This window comes from Cervus canadensis, chromosome X (assembly GCF_019320065.1).
Source record: "Cervus canadensis isolate Bull #8, Minnesota chromosome X, ASM1932006v1, whole genome shotgun sequence".
In the NCBI taxonomy this organism is placed as follows: domain Eukaryota; kingdom Metazoa; phylum Chordata; class Mammalia; order Artiodactyla; family Cervidae; genus Cervus; species Cervus canadensis.
The window spans coordinates 19,125,292-19,146,807 of NC_057419.1; the positions used below are offsets into that span (position 1 = coordinate 19,125,292).

At 38.4% G+C, this 21,516-nt stretch overlaps 1 protein-coding gene across 1 annotated transcript in view; it reads left to right on the plus strand.

Annotated features, from left to right (window-relative positions):
- The window catches only part of GRPR (gastrin releasing peptide receptor), a 341,414-nt gene that overhangs the window by 74,057 nt on the left and 245,841 nt on the right, over positions 1–21,516 (plus strand). The window contains exon 2 of the mRNA XM_043458548.1: positions 20,043–20,164. Coding sequence (XP_043314483.1) covers positions 20,070–20,164 — 95 coding nt within the window. The 5' untranslated portion in view covers positions 20,043–20,069. The remainder of the gene's footprint in view (positions 1–20,042; positions 20,165–21,516) is intronic.

The following is a 21,516-nucleotide window of genomic DNA, read 5'->3' on the forward strand; positions in this document are numbered from 1 at the left end:
AATTCTCCTTCATATCTGAATGAGATCCTTGCTGGATACAGTAATCTAGGTTGTAGGTTATTCTCGTTCATTACTTTCAGTACGTCCTGCCATTCCCTTCTGGCCTGGAGGGTTTCTATTGATAGATGCAGCTGTGTTCCTTATGGATCCTTTGTGTGTTATTGGTTGTTCTCCCTTGTCTTTTCATATTTGTTCTTTGTGTTTGATTCTTTGTTAATTTGATCCTAAATATGTGTCTTGAGGATTGTTTTTCCCTTGGGTTTATCAATGTTGGGACTCTCTGGGTTCTTGACTTGGTGGCTACTTTCCTCCCCATTTTGGGAAGTTTTCAGCACTATTATCTCCGCGAGTTTTTCTCAGGCTTTCTTTTTGTTTCGTCTTCTGGAGACTCCTATGATTCGATGTTGGGGCGTTTGCATGTCCAGGAGGTCCCTGAGGTTGTCCTCAGTTCTTTTGATTCTTTTTGCTTTTTCCTTATCTGCTTCATTTATTTCCATCATTTTATCTTCTACCTCACTTATCCTATCTTCTGTCTCTGTTATTCTACTCTTGGTTCCCTCCAGAGTGTTTTTGATCTCATTTATTGCATTATTCATTTTTAATGACTCTTTTTTATTTCTTCTAGGTCTTTATTAAACATTTCTTGCATCTTCTCAATCCTTGTCTCCAGGCTATTTATCTGTAACTCCATTTTGTTTCCAAGATTTTGGATCATTTTTATTATCATTATTCTAAATTCTTTTTCAGGTAGATTCCCTATCTCCTCCTCTTTTGTCTGACTTGGTGGGCATTTTTCATGTTCCTTTACCTGCTGGGTATTTCTCTGCCTTTTCATCTTGTTTAGATTGCTGTGTTTGGAGTGGACTTTCTGTATTCTGGAGGTCTGTGGTTCCTTTTTATTGTGGAGGTTTCACCCAGTGGGTGGGCTTGGATGATTGGCTTGTCAAGGTTTCTTGGTTAGGGAAGCTTGTGTCGGTGTTCTGGTGCGTGGAACTGGATTTCTTCTCTCTAGAGTGCAATGCAGTGTCCAGTAGTGAGTTTTGAGATGGGTCTATGTGTTAGGTGTGACTTTGGGCAGCCTGTATGTTGACGCTCAGGGGTATGTTCCTGCATTGCTGGAGAATTTGCGTGGTATGTCTTGCTCTGGAACTTACTGGCTCTTGGGTGGTGGTTGGTTTCAGTGTAGGTATGGAGGCTTTTGGATGATCTCTTATTACTTAATGTTCCCTGTAGCCAGGAGTTTTCTGGTGTTACCAGGTTTTGGGCTTAAGTCTCCTGCCTCTGGATTTCAGTCTTATTCTTCCAGTAGCCTCAAGACTTCTCCAACTATACAGCACTGATAATAAAACTTCTAGGTTAATGGTAAAAAGATTCTCCACAGTGAGGGACACCCAGAGAGGTTCACAGAGTTTTATGAAGAAGAGGAGAGGGAGGAGGGAGATAGAGATGAACTGGAGGAGAAAAAGAGGCACTCAAGAGGAGAGAGACAGATCTATGCAGTACTCTGTTCCCTAAGTGTTCTCTGTAGCCCAGAACACCCACAGAGATTCACAGAATTGGATTGAGAAGAAAAGGGGGAGGGAGGAAATAGAGGTGATCTGGGGGAGAAATAGGAGAGTCATACTCCATTTGTATTGATCCATTTGACTATACTTAAACCCATCCTATCACTAAATTTCAAATAACCAAAATTCATCTCTGAAAAATATTCCAAAATGTCTTTCTGATGCCAGGAGGAAGATTTAACTTATTCATGTTGTTGAAATACATTTAAAGTCACTGGTTTTTAATTCTAGCTCTCTGTCTTCTTTTTACTAATCTCACCTTTCTGTAGAATATATGCGTAACATTCAATATGTTAATGTTGTATTAAAAAAAATAAAGTCTCCAAAATGCTTAGGTTCACTTAAAAAAATTAGTATAAAACTGCAAGCTTGGAAAGGTATTCCCCAAACTCTTCCAGGTGCAGAACTGTACTGAGTTTAATTTACATATGGGTTTTTTTTTCCAATTATTTTTATTTGTTGGAGGCTAATTACTTTACAATACTGTAGTGGTTTTTCTCTGGAGTGAGTCAGGGTGCCATGAAAGCTGTGACAACAGTTCAAGGAGTGCTGGGATAGTTCTGTTGTTTGAGGGAGTAGAGGGAGCAATGTTCACTGGGGAGGCCTTCCATTGGGGATAGGAGATATTTAACCAATACTTCCAAATACTAATGGGAAGAAGAGGTGTGAAAATTAAATTTTGCACCAGAAATTCTTGAAAACCTACCTCTAGGCTGGGATAGACCTTTGTGCGTCTCTAAACAAGGGCAGGCCTCTGGTTCTGTCCCACTTGGGAGTTTGTATCTAGTTCCAACTCTCATCTGCCACAAAGAAGCATTGCTCAGATGAGTGTTCTGCAGTTCCTTGTTAGAGACATAACATTGACCTTCACTGATAATTGCATCCAGAAAGTGTCTGCCTTTTCCATCAGAGAATAAAAGATAATGTTCCTGTTCTTAATTATCCTGTGTTATACCTTTAAAAAATTTTTACTCTGGAAGATGCTTGCCTTACAAATCACTGGCTAATGTGGAATTCGTAAGAATTTTGTTATGATAGAAAAATGTTAAATTGAACAAAAGCATTCAGAATAGCTCCTTTTTTCTCACTGGTATTTTCATGGTAGAGGATATACGTTTTTTTTCTCCTCCAAGAAAAATATGTAGTAATTTTACCTCAGAAGCCTACATTCTAATTGTATTAAACAGACTATCTCTCTAGCATTGTCATTCCATTAGAGAATTTGCAATAAATCTTAATGATACATGCAAATACACCAATCTAATGGTCCATTACAAAAGAAATGACTGACTGTTACCATTTGTTTCTAGCAATTTATATGATTTCTCACCTCCTGCTGGTAAAAAGTTCCAGAAGGCAGGGAACTCAATTTTTTTTTTTAATAGCAAGGCAAATCAGAGGTAATGGGAGGATTAAGAAAAAGTATTGCTGTTTCCTTATATCTGCATTAAAATTTTTATAAACTTTCATAACCTGGCATAATTTTGAGCTTTTTGATTTGAAACCACATAAAATAGTTACCTGTAGATTTTTATATTTTGTTTACCTTGCTTTGGCACTTTTTGTTTGTTTGTTTTTAGGCTACATCCCATTTGTTTCATATAATAAAAAACACTGGGTGGTCTCCAGTAATGAATCCCACAGGCCTAATACTCAAAACTAAGTTTTGCATTCTTCTCACAGAAAGTTTCTCTGTAAGAGAAAGTTTTTTTTTTAAATTGAAGTATAGTTGATTTACAGTGTTTTGGGTATATATCAAAGTGATGCAGATGTATATATGTGTGTATATATAAATCTGAATCAGAAAAACATCTACCTCTGTTTCATCAACTACACTCAAGCCTTTGTATGGATTATAACAAACTGTGGAAAGAGATGGGAAACTCTTTCCAAACTCTTAAAGAGATGGGAATACCAGACCATCTTACCTGTCTGTCTCCTGAGAAACCTGTATGCAGCTCAAGAAGCAACAGTTAAGTTAGAACCCTATATGGCACAACTGATTGGTTCAGGATTGAGAAAGGAGTATGGCAGTGTTGTCTGTTGTCACCCTGTTTACTTAACCTATATGCTGAGTACATCATGAAAAAGGCCAGGCTGGATGGGTTACAAGCTGGACTCAAGATAGGAGAGAGAAACATCAACAACCTCAGATATGCGGATGATACCACTCTAATGGCAGAAAGCAAAGAGGAACTAAGGAACCTCTTGAGGAGGGTGAAGGAGGAGAGTGAAAAAACTGGCTTAAAACTAAATATTAAAAAAACTAAGATCGTGGCATCCGGCCCCATTACTTCATGGCAAATAGAAGGGGAAAAGGTGGAATAGGTGACAGATTTCCTCTTTTTGGGCTCTGAAATGGCTGACTGCAGCCATGAAATCAGAAGATGATTACTTTTTGGAAGGAAAGCTTTGACAAACCTAGACAGTGTGTTGAAAAGCAGAGACATCATCTGCTTACAAAGATCCATATAGTCAAGGCTATGGTCTTCCCAGTGGTCATGTACCCTCGTTGTGAGAGCTGGACTGTAAAGAAGGCAGAGTGCCAGAGAATTGATGCCTTCAAACTCTGGTGCTGGAGAAGACTCCTGAGAGTCCCTTGGAAAGCAAGGAGATCAAACTAGTCAGTCTTAAAGGAAATCAACCCTAAATACTCGTTGGAAGGACTGATGCTGAAGCTGAAGCTCCAATATTTTGGTCACCTGATTCAAACAGCTTACTCATTGGAAAAGTCCCTGATGCTGGTAAAGATTGAGGGCAGAAGGAGAAGAGGGCCTCAGAGGATGAGATGGCTGGATGGCATCACTGATGCAGTGGACATGAACTTGGGCAAACTTCGGGAGATGGTGAAGGACAGGGAGGCCTGGCCTGCTGCAGTCTGTGGGGTCGCAAAAAGTTGGACACAACTGCCCATCAGCAGATGAATGGATAAGGAAGCTGTGGTACATATACACCATGGAATATTACTCAGCCATTAAAAAGAATTCATTTGAATCAGTTCTAATGAGATGGATGAAACTGGAGCCCATTATACAGAGTGAAGTAAGCCAGAAAGATAAAGATCAATACAGCATACTAACACATATATATGGAATTTAGAAAGATGGTAACGATAACCCTATATGCAAAACAGAAAAAGAGACACAGATGTACAGAACAGACTTTTGGACTCTGTGGGAGAAGGCGAGGGTGGGATGTTTCGAGAGAACAGCATGTATATTATCTATGGTGAAACAGACCACCGGCCCAGGTGGGATGCATGAGACAGGTGCTCAGGCCAGGTGCACTGGGAGGACCCAGGGGAATCGGGCGGGGGGGGGGGTGGATCGGGAGGGGGAATACATGTAACTCAATGGCTGATTCATGTCAGTGTATGACAAAACCCACTGCAATGTTGCGAAGTAATTAGCCTCCAACTAAAAAAAAAAAAAAAAGTTGGACACAACTGGGCACCTGAACAATAGTATATATATGTGTGTGTCTTTTTCAGATTTGTTTCTATTATAGGCTAGTACAAGATATTCAGTATAGTTCCCTGTATTATACAGTAAGTCCTTGTTGTTTATCTACTTTATATATAGTAGCCTGTGTCTGTTAATCACAAATTCCCAATTTATGTTAGTAACCATAAGTTTGTTTTCTATGCTGTGAGTTTCTTTCTGTTTTGTAAATAAGTTCATTTGATTCATTCTTTTTAGATCCACATAAAAGTAATACCATGCGATATTTGTCTTTCTATGTCTGACATCACTTAGTGTGATAACCTTTAGGTCCATCCATGTTGCTGCAAAAGGCATTATTTCTTTTTTTATGGCCAACTAATATTCCAATGTCTATATATACAACATCTTCTTTATCCATTCAGGACTGATTTCCTTTAGGATGGACTGATTGGATCTCTTTGCAGTCCAAGGGACTCTCAAGAGTCTTCTCCAACACTGCAGTTCAAAAGCATCAATTCTTTGGCGCTCAGCTTTCTTTATAGTCCAACTCTCACATCCATACGTGACCACTGGAAAAACCATAGCCTTGACTAGATGGACCTTTGTTGTCAAAGTGATGTCTCTGCTTTTTAATATGCTGTCTAGGTTGGTCATAACTTTCCTTCCAAGGAGTAAGCATCTTAATTTCATGGCTGCAGTTACCATCTTCAGTGAGCCCAGAAAAATAAAGTCAGCCACTGTTTCCACTGTTTCCCCATCTTATGTTAACTCTATTTTTAGTTTTTTGAGGGACCTCCATACTATTCTCCACAGTGGCTGCACCAATTTATATTCCTACCAACACTGTAGGAGGATTCCCTTTTCTCCACACCCTCTCCAACATTTATTATTTGTAGACTTTTTAATGATAACCATTCTCACTGGTGTGAAGTTGTACTGTATTGTAGTTACAGTTTGCATTTCTCCAACAATTAGCAATGTTGGACATCTTTTTCATGTGCCTGTTGGCCATCTGTATGTCTTCTTTGGAGAAATGTCTATTTAGAACTTTTGCCCATTTTTTGATTGGGTTGTTTATTATAATTTTTTTGATATTGAGCTACATGAGCTGTTTGTATATTTTGGAAATTAATCCCTTGTCCGTCATATCATGTGCAAATATTTTCTCCCATTCAGTAGGTTGCCTTTTTGTTTGTTTTCTTTCCTGTGCAAAAACTTCTTAGTTCAATTAGGTCCCATTTGTTTATTTTTTATTTTGTTTCTATTACTTTATGAGATGGGTCCAAAAAAAATGCTGCTGCAATTTATGTCAAAGAGTGTTCTCCTATATAGTCCTCTAGCAGTTTTATAGTATCCAGTCTTAAATTTATATCTTTAATCCATTTTGAGTATATTTTCATATATGGTGCTAGAGAATGTTCTAATTTTATTCTTTTACATATAGCTGTCCAATTTTCCCAGCACCACTTATTGAAGAGATTGTCTTTTCTTCATTATATATTCTTGCCTTTTTTGTTGTAGACTACTTGACCATAAATTTTTATGTTTATTTCTGGGCTTTCTGTCCTGTTCCATTGATCTATATGCCTGTTTGTCTGTGCCAGTACCATACTCCTTTGATTACTGCAGTTTTGTAGTATAGTCTGATGTCAGGGAGTCTAATTTCCTCCAGCTCTTTTCTTTTTTAAAATTTTAAAAAATTTTTATTGGAGTGTAGTTGATTTACAATGCTGTGTTATTTTCAGGTGTACAGCAATGTGAATCAGCTATACATATATCCACTCTGTTTTTAGATTCTTTTCCCATGAAGGCCATTACAGAGTACTGAGTAAAGTTCTCTGTGCTATATAGTAGGTTCTTATTAGTTACCTATTTTATATATAGTAATATGTATATGTCAATCTCAGTCTCCCAATTTGTCCCTTCTTGCCCTCATTCCCTGGTAAACATAAGTTTGTTTTTCCTTTCTCAAGATTGCCTTGGCTGTTCAGGGTCTTTTGCATTTCTTTGTGTGTGTGTGTGTGTGTGTGTTAGTCGCTCAGTTGTGTCTGACTCTTTGTGATCCCATGGACTGTAGCCCTCCAGGCTCCTCTGTCCATGGAATTCTCCAGGCAAGAATACTGGAGTGGGTTGCCATTTCCTTCTCCAGGGGATCTTCCCAACTTAGGGATCAAACCCAAGTCTCCTGTATTGGAAGCAGATTCTTTACCATCTGAGTCATACAAATTGTAAAATTTTTGGTTCCAATTCTGTGAAAAATACCATTGGTAATTTGAGAGGGGTTGCATTGAATCTGTAGATTGCCTTAGGGAGTATGGTCATTTTAACAGTATTGATTCTTCCAATCCAAGAACATGGTATATCCGTCCATCTGTGTGATGTTCAGTTTCTTTCATCAGTGTCAGTTTTTGGAGTACATGTCTTTTGCCTCCTTAGGGAGGTTTATTCATTGGTATTTTACTCTTTTTGATGAAATGTTAAATGGGACTGTTTTCTTAATTTCTCTTTCTGATATTTCATTGTTAGTCTATAGAGATGAGACACATTTCTGCATATTGATTTTGTATCCTGCAACTTTACCAAATTAATTGATGAGCTCTAGTTTTCTGGTAGTGTTTTTAGAATTTTCTGTATATAGTATTATGTCTTCTGCAAACAGTGACAGTTTACTTCTTCCTTTCCAATTTGGATTCCTTTTCTTTCTTTTTCTTCTCAGATTGCTGTGGCTAGGACTTCCAAAACTATGCTGAGTAAAAGTGGCAAGAGTGGTTACTCTTGTCCTGTTCCTGATCTTAGAAGGAATGCTTTCAACTTTTCTCCATTGAGAATGATGTTTGCTATGGGTTTGTCATATATGGTGTTTATTATGTTGAGGTATGTTTCCTGTATGCACACTTGCTGGAGAGTTTTTTTTTTTTTATCATAAATGGATGTTGAATTTTATCAAAAGTTTTTTCTGCATCAATTGAGATGATCATAGGGTTTTTATTTTTCAATATGTTAATACAGTATATCACATTGCTTAATTTGCAGATATTGAAAATTCTTGCATCCCTGGGATAAATCCTACTTGATCTTGGTGTATGTTCCTTTTAATGTATTATTGGATTTGGTTTGCTCATATTTTGTTGAGGATTTTTGCATCTATGTTCATCAGTGATATTGGCCTGTGATTTTTCTTTTTTGTGTAGTATCTTTGTCTGGTTTTGGTATCAGGGTGATGGTGGCCTCATAGAATGAGTTTCGGAATGTTCCTTCCTATGCAATTTTAAGTTCCAGAAGGACAGATGTTAACTTTTCTCTAACTATTTGGTAGAATTTATCTGTGAAGCCATCTGGTCCTGGACTTTTGTTTGTTTGGGAGTTTTAAAATTACTAATTCAATTTCAGTGCTAGTAATTAGTCTATTCATATTTTCTATTTCTTCCTGGTTCAGTCTTGGGAAATTATACCCTTCTAAGAAGTCCATTTCTTCTAGGTTGTCCATTTTATTGGTATATAGTTGCTAGTAGTAGTCTCTCATAATCCTTTGTATTTCTGTAGTGTTGGTTGTAACTTCTTTTTCATTTTTATTTTATTGACTTGGACCCTCTCCCTTTTTTTCTTAATGAGTCTGGCTAAAGGTTTATCAATTTTTGTTTATCTTTTCAAAGAACCAACTTTTAGTTTTATTGGTTTTTTGGGTTTTTTTTTTTTTAGTCTTTCATTGATTTCTTCTCTGATCTTTATGATTTATTCCCTTTTGCTAACTTTGGCTTTTGTTTGTTCTTCTTTCTCTGCTTGTTTTAGGTGTAAGATTGGGTTGTTTATTTGAGATATTTCTTATATCCTGGGGCAAGCTTGTATCATTATAAACTTCCCTCTTAGAACTGCTTCTGCTGTTTTCCTTAAGTTTTGGATCATTGTGTTTTCATTTTCATTCGTCTCTAAGTATTTTTTTTTATTTTCTCTGTGATTTCTTTAGTGATTTGTTGATTGTTTAGTAGCGGACATGTGTTTGTGTTTTTGGCAGTTTTTCTCTATTAGTTGATTTTCAGTCTCATAGCACTGTGGTCAGAAAAGAGCTTTGGCATTCTTTTTGATCCCCTTCTCAGTAGAGTCATCTATGTACCAAGTACAAACAAGCAGAAGGGTATAGGTAAAAATCAGGTCAGAGAGGGAAAATAAAAAACTTTTGAAAGAATTCCCTTTTTCCAGGAAATTAGTGGAATCATCTTCTTCTTCTACCTCTAGGCTATTGAGTCATCTTCCAACTAAGAGATCTTAACTCTTTTTTGCTAGATATGACTCGATGTGCACACATAGTACTAGAGTTTGGTGAGAGTCACTTATAAAATGCTGGACAGGGTCCATGTCTTATCTATCTGTTCAATTTCCAGACCAAGCATAGTGTAGAACCCCAAATGAACTCCATTTCTCAGATTGAATCCAACAAGCCAAACCAGTAACTTGACCTCTTATCACTATCTTTATCCTTAATAACTGTGATAACATATGACAGGAAGGATAAGTCTACTGATAGGAAGTAACAAGTAGCTACTCAAAGAAATATACATTAAGGATAGGGATAGGGATTGGGGAACACATCGAAAAATCAACACATTCCACTCTGGTTCCAGTGTACCACATTGGAGGAACCACAGAGGAAAAGGTTTGGATTGTATTGGTTAGATCATAATAATAAAGGTAGTTTGGAAAGCACCTGACACTAGCTACCAGCTGTTTCTTGCCTTTCCAGTTCATCTATGTGGATATAATATTTGGAAAAATATCTGGGGAAGGCATTGATCCACATAACTAGAGCATAGTAAGAGCTGTGCCATCTCTGCTTGCCTCTCATCTGTCGACAAACTGGCTCTCTTGACTGTCCCATAAACATGGCAGAATATGTCTGTCCCTATCATTTCTTAATTTATGTCTTCTTTGTTCAAGTGACCAGTGGATACAGATATGTAATTTTGATTCCAGATTCCAGCTTCCAGAAGAGAGAAATGGGTTTGCTCAGCTTGGATTAGTTTATATTCCTGACTCAATATTTAAGGGTCAAGAGATGCATTGGGTAGTTATAAATATGAGTCAGGAACCACTCTTGTCTGGGAGAGCAGTTGTCAGAGAAGGAAGCTGGTGGGGTGGGCAGATAGCCTTGAAGGCCTCTAATACAATGGAAAAACACTTTTCCTCCATAGAGGAAAGAAAGTACAAAATGAACAGATTATATGGACAAGACAACTGATAAACAATATATGCAAATTTATGGAAGGCAATTAAAGTGGATCAGTGGCTGTTATCAATATAATCAATTCATCTAGTAGCACAGGAAAAACCTCACCAGTTTTTTTTTTTAATTTAAAAATTTCTTTTCAGAACCAAACCTAAGAAATGGCTGGAAAAAAGAATACCTGTCTAGTATTCATAACCTTTTTTCTATGAAAAGAGTTGGGGATTTTTTATGCACAGCTTAAAGAAAATATTCCTCAGCCTTTCATGTTGCACAGTGTTGCCCATGAGTTGTATGCTCTAACTGTCTGCATATAGTGTTACTTCCCAGGAATAATTTCTTGTTTTTTAAAGGGGCCCATAACTAGCATATGTCCCTTATGCTTTTCACTTTTTCACCTTTATCCTAACTGGAATACAAACATAATAATTGGATTCTCAGCATCCATTCTGGAACCTGAGGTAACATTGAGGATGGTAATCATACTCTAAGAATGAATAGAAATATATTTATGTATATATTTATATATATATATTTATTTTTATATATATTTATATATATAATGGCTAGGTCCAGGATGATACTTTGGAGCTATTATACTTAACTGCAGACTTCCATTATATAAGAGGGAAATAAACCTCTGTCTTGATTAAAGCATTTAAAAAATCTCCATCCCCCATAACTTAAAGCTGAATGTAAATCCTGACTTGGTTAATGAGCCTCTATTCAATGGGGGAACATTACGTGATTGACTGATGGTGACTGATAAAAACAAAATTTATGACAAGACCCATCATGGAATCTAGTTTTTTCTGGTCCTGATCCTTTTTGTTTTCATAGTGGCTAAAATTTATTAAAACAAAATGATATATAGATAAGATGGATAAACTCATGTCACTTTTAAAAGAACTCTGTAGAGACGATGAGAATGTGCTTTGAAGAACTGCAGGGAGAATAACTGATTGATGGCCCCAGCGCCTGGGTTCTGAAATCCACCTCCAAGTTTGAGCCAAGGGCTCAAGCTCCACGGGCTGCTCCCAGCCAATGATGTGTGGCAGGAGAAGACAGGTTTTTTCTGGAAGGACATGGGATTCCTCTGATGGCTAACTTCAGGTTGAGGACTCCCTGATGGCCTTGCCAAACCTTCCTTAGACTACGTGGCAGCACACTTCTGCCCAACCTTCTCCCCATCACTTCTTCACTCTGGGTCAGCCTCACATCATGGTCTCATGACTGTCCAGCTTTCTTGGCTCACTCTCCATTTTTTTTCATAGGCATTTCTCTTAGTAAAATCCCTGTATGTTTAATCTTATCTTGGCATGTGCTTCTGTGAGAAATTGGATTAACATACTCATTTGAAGAAGCTAAAAATTTTCTCCATTCTTTCAGCCATTCTATTTTATGGGTCCATTTTATGCAAGGATAGGTGGTTCTTAGGCAAAAAAGTAATGGAATGTCAAGCTCTCTTCTCTTCTTTACTCTTCTGTCTTTAAAATGAAGAAAAAAATGGGGAAAAGAAATAATCACCTATAGCAAATTTTTAGTGGAGGTTTTTGGTAGTGTGCTGTGCTCAGAAGCCTAAGATACTGAGAAGAATGAGAGATACGATAATGTAGTCTCCTGGTAGTTCGTAATGTGGTTGGGAATATGAGACAGTGGAGAGAGGCTCTGCCCTACACGGTGTTCACAAAGCAAGACATTCTTAGCTCTGCTATCTTTAATGTGTGGGAGATAAGAGGGTAGAGGTTTGATTGGAGGATTTTATAAGCCCGGCTTATAAGTGGGGTGTATAACCTCCTGCCTATATTCTGTTGGCCAGGAATCTGTCATGTGGGAGTCTGGGAAATGCAGTATACCTGGGAGCAAAGGAGAATATGAAAATGGATTTGGGGAACAGTTTAGCCAGTTCCTGCCCCAGCCACTTAGAAGAGAAACAACAGGGCCTTGGTTTCCTCAACAAGGGAAGGTTACTTTCACAAAGACATTTCCATATAGCACTCTCTTTATCAGTGCTCTGGCTGCATCATTTCATTAGAAAGTATAAATTTTTAAGGGGGATGAAATATAATGAAATATTGTATGGTAGTTAAACTGTCCTAACACCACTTAATTTACTTGGAGATTTGTTATGCAATCAGGTATTCCCAGACTATTTTGAACAGATTGCAAAGCTGCCTGATCAAAATTCTCATTTCTTATTTATAGGCAAATTATAGTTCAGATCCAGATGTTGAATGGGGGAGCAGGTAGAAAATTTTATCTTGCACTTCATAGGCATGTCAAGTGAAAAGATGATTTATATTTTCTTTTAAAATGCAGAAATAGATGGATATGAATTGGACCCTGAATGAAAATATATTTAGGATCTAATCAAATTTCTGTGAATTTTGATATAGCAAGGCTATTTTGTAAATTCAAGATAGAACTATGTCAATATGATAATAATGCTTTGTACTAAATATCACTCAAAGATGGAAATTTTGTTTTTAGCATTGCATCAAACCTAATCCACCCTTTGCTTTGGATGTTGCCAATCTTGGGGGATAGGGTTAGGAAAGGAATGTGTATAAAATGTTCTCAATAACATTTAACTTAACATCTGCCTAGACTGTCAATATATATTTTTCTAACTTGTATTAGCTATTTGGCAATTCCAGCTGCTTGATAACAGTTGTAGAATATCAATTTCTCCAGATTGCTAACTACTGCATGAAACCACACAAAGTCAGGATTAGATTAAAAATGACATTTGTAAAAGGATAGCAGAGTAGCTCCAAACACCATTTTTTAGTTTGTTTCCACCATACTTGGAGTTAAAGAAATTCTCTTGCCACTAACACTTTATGAATTCAGCACTTTAAATTCAGAAAGTATCTTAAAGGTCAACTAGTCCAACCTTTTCATTTCACAGTTGAGAGAACTGAAGCTCAAAAAAGCTGAAGGTTATGTAGCTAATTAGCTACATGGCCATTTTTAGAAGCCAAGTCCACCCATCCATCCACCTATCAGTTCATTTATCCATCCATCCATCCATTCATCCAACTATCCAATCAAGAAATAAATACGTACTAAGTGCCCACTGTCCAGACACTGGCTTGATGCTGAGGATACAGTGATGAACCAAACCAGACATGGTTTCTTTCTTGTAGAAAAGGCAAATACTAATCAAATGGTTATATGAATAATATTGCCATGAAAGAGAACTACACAATGTACTGAGAGCATATAAAAGGGACTGACCTTGTCATGAGGTTTACACTGGGAGATGAAATTTGAGTGTGTGTTAACCAGGTGAAGAGGAGGAGGAATGTACCGTGGAAACCCATGTGCTTTGATAGAAGAATAGCAAATTTGATGAGCTTGAAATAGTCCAGTGAAGCTGGGGTGCAGAGAGCAAGTGAGAACATGATTCAAGATGGGGCAGAAAGGTAGGCAGAGGCTACAGAAAGAAACCAACTCTTGTCCTAAAGAGTTGGTGTGAGGATGATGAGGTTTGGACTTTAGCTGCCAATTTGCTAGAGTGAGGAGCAAGCCAAGAGATCAGTGTGAACCCCTGACGATGGTGCCAACAACATAGAAGGCTGAGAAGAAACTACATAGTGAGAAACCAGGTCCTTGGTGGTACTGCATGAGCTACACGGTCAAGTCTCATGAATAGAGTTAGTGTAGAGGGAGAATTTGGGGGGAAGTATTGAGAGGGAGGGTTTACAAAATGGCACAAAGAAACTTTTGGGGGTAATGTTTATTTTCATTATCTTGTGGTGATGGTTTCACGGGTATATGGTGGTGGTGGTTTAGTTGCTAAGTCATGGCCAGCTCTTGTGACCCCATACACTGTAGCCCATCAGGCTCCTCTGTCCATGGAATTCTCCAGGCAAGAATAATGGAGTGGGTTGCCATTTCCTTCTCCAGGGGATCTTCCCAACTCAGGGATCAAAGTTGCGTCTCCTGCATTGCAGGCAGTCTCTTGCATTACAGGCTGAGCCATCAGGGAAGCCCTCTTGGGTATATACATAAGTCAAAACTTATCAAATTATACACTTTAAACATGTACAGTTTATTGTCAATTGACCTCGATAAAGTTATTTTAAAAGAAAAAACAGAATTAGTGTGGTACTATTTAGTTGTGGTTTTTATGATTTAAGTGTTTAAATTGGATTTCTTTGTGACTTGTAACAAAAGTGTTTCCCTCAAATAGGGAGTCAGCCAAATTAAAATGGCAGCCACTGTGTACTTGTTGAGATGTTTGTTATTATTATTTTTTTTTAGTAATTAATGAATACTGAATGCTCACTTTCATCATCGTGTGGATGTATGGAATGCTTTCTATGTCTATTTAAATCCTACTCATCTTCAAAGCCCAAGTTAGCCTCGCTATCTTTCAGAAGGCTGAACACTTACCTTCATCTTCTTTTCAACAGTTTCTTTCCCTCCTATTGGTCCACTAAAAGTGTGAAAATATATGTGATCTTGTATTAATATTTTATTTCATTTTATTTTATGTTATTTATTTAAAGAAAAACTCCCTCTGACCCATTTTTTAAAATTGAAGTATAGTTGATTTACATTGTTGGTTTAGTTTCAGGTGTACAGCAAAGTGACTCAGTTATTAATACATATAATATGTGTGTGTAATCCCACTCCTGGGCATACACACTGAGGAAACCAGATCTGAAAGAGACACGTGCACCCCAATGTTCATCGCAGCACTGTTTATAATAGCCAGGACATGGAAGCAACCTAGATGCCCATCAGCAGATGAATGGATAAGGAAGCTGTGGTACATATACACCATGGAATATTACTCAGCCATTAAAAAGAATTCATTTGAACCAGTCCTAATGAGATGGATGAAGCTGGAGCCCATTATACAGAGTGAAGTAAGCCAGAAAGATAAAGAACATTACAGCATACTAACACATATATATGGGAATTTAGAAAGATGGTAACGATAACCCTATATGCAAAACAGAAAAAGAGACACAGAAATACAGAACAGACTTTTGAACTCTGTGGGAGAAGGTGAGGGTGGGATGGTTTCAAAAGAACAGCATGTATACTATCTATGGTGAAACAGATCACCAGCCCAGGTGGGATGCATGAGACAAGTGCTCGGGCCTGGTGCACTGGGAAGACCCAGAGGAATCGGGTGGAGAGGGAGGTGGGAGAGGGGATCGGGATTGGGAATACATGTAAATCTATGGCTGATTCATATCAATGTATGACAAACCCACTGGAAAAAAAATAATAATACTAAAAAAAAATAATAATAAATAAATAAAATAAAATAAAATAAATGAAACAAAGCAAAAAAAAAATGTGTGTGTGATACACACATACACACACACACATATTCTTTTTCAGATACTTTTCCATTGTATGTTATTACAATATATTAAATATAGTTCCCTGTGCTATATAGTAAGTTCTTATTGTTTATCTATTTTATATATAGTAGTGTGTATCTGTTAGGGCTTCCCAGGTGGCTCAGTGGTAAAGAATCTGCCTGCCAATGCAGTTCACTCAAGAGATGTGGGTTCGATCTCTGGGTCATGAAGATCCCCTGGAGGAGGAAATGGCAACCCACTCCAATATTCTTGCCTGGAGAATCTCATGGACAGAGGAGCCTGGTGGGCTATAAGCTTGCAAAGAATTGGACGTGACTGAGTATGCATGCAGGGAACCTTCATACTGTTCTCTATAGTCACTGCACCAATTTACATTCCTACCAACAGTGTAGAACAGTTCCCTTTCTCCACATGTTCTCTAGCATTTATTTTTTGTAGACTTTTTCTTTTTGTTTTGCCTTGCAGTTTTCGGGATCTTAGTTCCCTAACCAGGCATTGAACCTAGGCTATGGCAGTGAAGTGCCAAGTCTTAACCACTGGAGTGCTAGGAACTCCCTGTTTGTAGACTTTTTTATGATGACCACGCTCACTGGTGTGAGGTGATTTTGAGCATCATTTCATGTGCCTATTGGCTGTCTGCATATCTTCTTTGAAGAAATGCCTCTAACCCATCTTTTCCAAAAGAGCACAAATGTATTTTAACCTCCCTGCTTCACTTGTCTTTTTCTCCTTTGCATCTTTTCAGGTATAAGTTCTCAAAATTTGGGATACATAAGGTTCACCTTTGGGCTTGTTAAAAGGACAGATTTTCTCATATCGTAGATGCACATGTGGAAAAACATGGTACATTAGATATTATATAGTATAGGTACTTAGTGCCTAAATCATGAGTTGAATTGATGAAAAGTCCAGAAGGGTGTGATTTGAAAATTATCAGAAAGGTTTCTACTGTAAGGCTCTAAAAATGGGCCCCTCCTTCAACTTGTCCTTGATGATCTCATAACTAGGATGACTGTCAAGGTCGAGGTACTGTGTGCTTTAAAGTCTGTTAAATTTTTTGATGACCTTAGCTAAAACTAGTGAGAGAAACCAAATCTCATCCCTCACATTCTGCACGAATAACCACAGCATCAGGAGTTCTTGACAATGTGTATTTCACCTGCTCGTCATTCATTTTTTGTTTCTGCCCAAGCACCTTTACTTCCTTCACTATTGAGCTCTGATCCATTCCCACTGATTTTTGGTTTCTGTTCTAATGGCAAGCACCTTGGTCTAATGGGGAGCACCCAGGCTTCTATTTGGAACACAATTTTGTCTCAGCAAGTTGTCCATTTCTTCTTCTCTTCCTCTGACCCAAGCTGAGCCCTACTTCATCCACCCCTGCCTCTCATCCACACATAGCCTCTTTCCTGTGTTTGCCACTGAGAAAGATGATGCTGCAGCTTCTTCCAACCTAATCTTGTTTCTTTAACACATACATATATATGCACACACACTTGGCTTTTCTCAATTTCATATATGAAAATCAACAAGTTTAACAAAACAATGAAGAAGTTAAAAAACTAAGAATTCTTACAAGCCCTGGTAACAGGGGTTTGTTTCAACTGCCTTCTCTTTACCCCACTCGTGGTGAGTGGATTCCCACTCTGGAGTTTTGGGGATGGCTGAACACACAGCATCCACTACTGGAGGGATGAGATGGACAATGGTTTATTAGTCACACACAGTCTCGAGCAGGAGAATCCCACATGTGATGTACGGCTATGTGAGGGTTAGCCTCAAAGGCAGAGCAAACAACCAGGGGCCGTGAGAGACAGGCTTCATGGTGGGGTGAGGCAGGCTTCAAGAGGGTGAGGTGTACCCTGGCTTCTGTGGGAGGACATGACTGGCTTGTTTGAATAGTTCGAGGGCTGCGGGTCCTTGTGATAAGGAGAGGTGTTTGGCTAGAGAACCTTTGTGGCAGAGTAGGCAGAGGAACTTTCAGTTAGGCAATTTGACACCCTGCTGATTTCACCAGATGTCAAGACAGCACAAAATATTAAATTTAGGCCTTTACTACAGGGTCTCTAGTTTTTATTTATTTATTCTGGTTTTTAAAAGAAATCTAAGCAGGACTAGCCTAGCTCTTTCTGGCTCCTGGCTTGTCTCCTCATTCTTAGTTGGGAAATAGACTCGCCCAAGTAACTTTCTTTGTTTCCACGTTTTGTATTGCTACTTTCTGGCTCATATGGTAAAGAATCTGCCTGCAATGCAGGAGACTCAAATTCGACCCATGGGTTGGGAAGATCCCCTGGAGAAGGGAATGGCTATCCACTCCAGTATTCTTGCCTGGAGAATCCCATGGACAGAGGAGCCTGGCGGGCTATAGTCCATAGGGTTGCACAGAGTCAGACACAACTGAAGAATCTTAGCATGCGCACACCTCGTCTCTTAGGTCAGATTCCTTAGAAGCAGAACCTGAAGCTCTGAAGGAAGTCGGGTACATTGTGGGCAGTGCTCTTCAGGAAGAACTTAAAAGGAGGTGGGAAGCTGAGTGAGGACATGGTCTCACTTTCTTAAAGAGAGGCTCTGAAATATAAATCACACCTTGAAGTTATCCTTGCCTTGAGAGAAGGGGTCTCTTTTGTACCCCCATATCAGTCAGTCTTTGGCTATGGACCATGGGGTGGGGTAACTTCTGGAGGGCATGGCTACCATCACTCCTGGGCAGTTCTGCAGAGAAGGAGGCAGCTGGGGTAGTCCACATTCTCCCCAGCAAGGGGATGGGTGCTCTGGCCTTGTAAATGGAATCTGGGCAAGGTACCAATTGCATCTACTGCATATGCTTCACATCCATTAACCTCTTCAGCAACCCTAAGAGGCAGAAATCACTGTATTTTTCAGATGAGAAAACTGAGGCATAGAAAAAAGCCTGGCTAAAGGGAAGTCAGTATTCCAACCCAGCCTAGTGCTCATTTTCAGAGCATTGCTAGGGAAACATGCTTAAGAATTCCAGAGTGTCTTCTAGCTCTTAATTTTATGTTTTTAATTTTATTCAATTCATGAAATATGCACTGATCACCAATATTGTATACAGTTGTCTTACAGGAGAGTTTAGCTGAAGGCCCCAGTTACACATCCTTCTCCACTGGAGGCTTTGATGTTGAAAGACCCTTGGGCCAATTTTGCCTAGCACTTCAAATTATATAATTAACCTTGTGTACCTTGTTGGATTCAACCTCAAACTGATGAATCTGTCCTTCTTAAATCATTTGTGTGAGTTATCTGTTCATAAAATAGATCTTTTAATGAGGAAATCTGACAATGGCTCTTCATTTAAGTCAGTAATTAAGGATAGCGGGGATACAAACATTATTTTAGTTGCCAGTGTTGTACCTTTTTAATCCTTAAGCCAATAGCTTGAAAGAGAGAGGCAGATGAGTAAAAATATCTCTGAATAAGACTAGACAGTTTGCCTTCTTGGGTTTTTGGTACAAAAAGGAAATGACTGTGAACCATGGGTTTTCTGTGAAAGAGGGTGATCCTTCCTTTTAGGACTTTACATCTTTGTTTTAAGAAACGGAACAGGTATCCGTCAGCAGTGATCTCTGGGGAGTTGGGGAAGACTGGTAGGTAGGTTGAGTGTGAGCCATAAATTTTCAAAATTTTTATTTGTTTTAAAAATAGATAATACATCACACGGTTTAAAATTCAAAAAGATATTATAGTAAAAAACCTCCTTCCCTTATCCTGCCACTTCCCTTTCCCAAAGGCAGCTAGTGTTACCAGATAATTTTTTTCAGAGATATTTTATGAATATTCAAGCAGGTATATGTAAATATCTGCTAATATATTTGAAAATTCAATGGAGAGAGTAGAAATAAGAAAACCCCTGTATTAGTTTCCTAAAACTGCTGGAACAAATTACTAGAGGCTTAAGACAAAAGAGACATATTTTCTCACAGTTCTGGAGGCAAGACATCCAAAATCAAGGTGTCAGCAGGACCATTCTTTCTCTCAAGGCTCTTGGAAGAGTCTTTCTTTGCCATTGCCTAGCTTCTGGTGGTTTCTGGCAATTCTGGGCATTCTTGTACTCGAGGGTACATCATTCCAATATCTGCCTCTGTCATCACGTAGCCATCTCTTCGTGTGTCTCTGTGTCCAGATTTCCTCCTTCTTACCAGGATACCAGTCACTGAATTAGGGCCCACTCTAACATAATATGATACCATTTTTAACTTGATAACTTCTGCCAAGACGATATTTCCAAATAAGGTCACATTTATAGGTACTGGTAGTTAGGACTTGAACATATCTTTTTAGGGGACCTGATTCTGCCTACTTCAATCCATAATGTTATCATTTCAAAGCTTAAAGCAGGCTTTGTAGAGAAGTAGAGATCAATTCACCTTTGGGATATGGAATAAAGTTAATAATTCTCTTGCTTAAGGGAAAAACAAATACCCAAATGGATCTTTCTCTTTTGCAGATAGGAAGCAAAGACCCACAATGATAAATGAAGGTTTCTAAACCTCCAGTGACATTAAGAAACCAAGCTCTTATGGATGAAAATGAGAGAAGTCATCTATGTGCTGAAAAGTATTTACATCAGTGAGTTTTTTTAACTTTTTTTTTTTTACCCCTACCTATATAATAAGAAATACATCATGACCCAGACATACAAATGTTTGAATATATGTATATGAATATATGAACTGAAGCAGTCTTGCTCCATTAAACAACAAGTACATTTATTATTTGAAATGAATTTAAATCTTTTCTAGTCTACCTTTTTTTCAGTAATTTTTTTCTGAATTTTTTCAGGTTGCCTCCTGTAGTATGAATAACACTTTTTGGTGATATGTTCTTCCTTAGAAAGGGATTTATAGATTTCAGTGCCTGCTTGTTCTCATAGAGTTGTTTGTGCATGGCAGGGAAAAAGTGGAGGATTAATCTTTTCCTCCCCAAGGAGGAGTGAATGTCTGTGAAAGGGAAATGATGAGCTAATCACCTTGGCTCAACGTAAATCGAACTGCTAGTATGGTATATGCATGTTATTCAGTTTTACGTTAGATTGAGTCAGATGTGCTAAGGTTGGGCTTTTGAGTTCCAATGTCTTCTTGGAGTCCTAAGACCAAGATTAGGGAGTTAGGCCTGTCAATCATTTTGGAAAATTCTGAAGCTGAATCAGAATTGGGTGATGTCTTTAAGGGAGAAAGAAATGTCTCTGGGACCTCTCCTCCAGAGAGAAGAGATGGCTCAAGGATATTTTTGTTGGTGGAGTGAAAAGGAGGTGGAAAAATGAAGAGTAAAGTTAACTCTTTCAAACAGTGGTGAAGTCAGGGCAATTGGCAGAGGTGCTCTTCCGGGACTAGTTGTGAGCTCTGTGATAGGTTGTTTTCATGGATGATCTTGGTGACTACGCACATCCCTTTTTAAGGACCCCTGACACCATCCCCTAGCAGCAATGAATGTTGCCTATTCATCCCTGCCTCTTTCTCTGAAGAATTGCTCCCAGCAGAATGGGAGTGTTGTCACTGGGAGTCCTGTTACCCCATTCTCCAAGTGGCTATGGCTAATGACAGACTGACATAGGGTACAGAAGACTGGTCCCTTTTCCTTCGAGGTGGTACTGTCCTCTGGTTCAATTTGTACTCCAGGATTCCATGTGGGATCAGGTTGAAGCTAGATCCCAGTAAGACCTCATGATTACTTCACTCCTTCCACTACCCCATCCTACTTTCCTCATTCCTTTTCTCTGTCCCAGTAGAAATCACATGCCTAAGAATTCTCATCTCAGGTTTCAGTTCTGAGGAATGCAACCTAAGATAGTTACTTCTGTGTTGTCACTTCCTCAACTAGTAGTTTTATCATTACTTATTATTTTGTTTATACTACAAGCTGCAGCCTTGCATTTGCATTTCACTTTGGAAATTAGGGAAACTGATTAGGATCATGCTCTG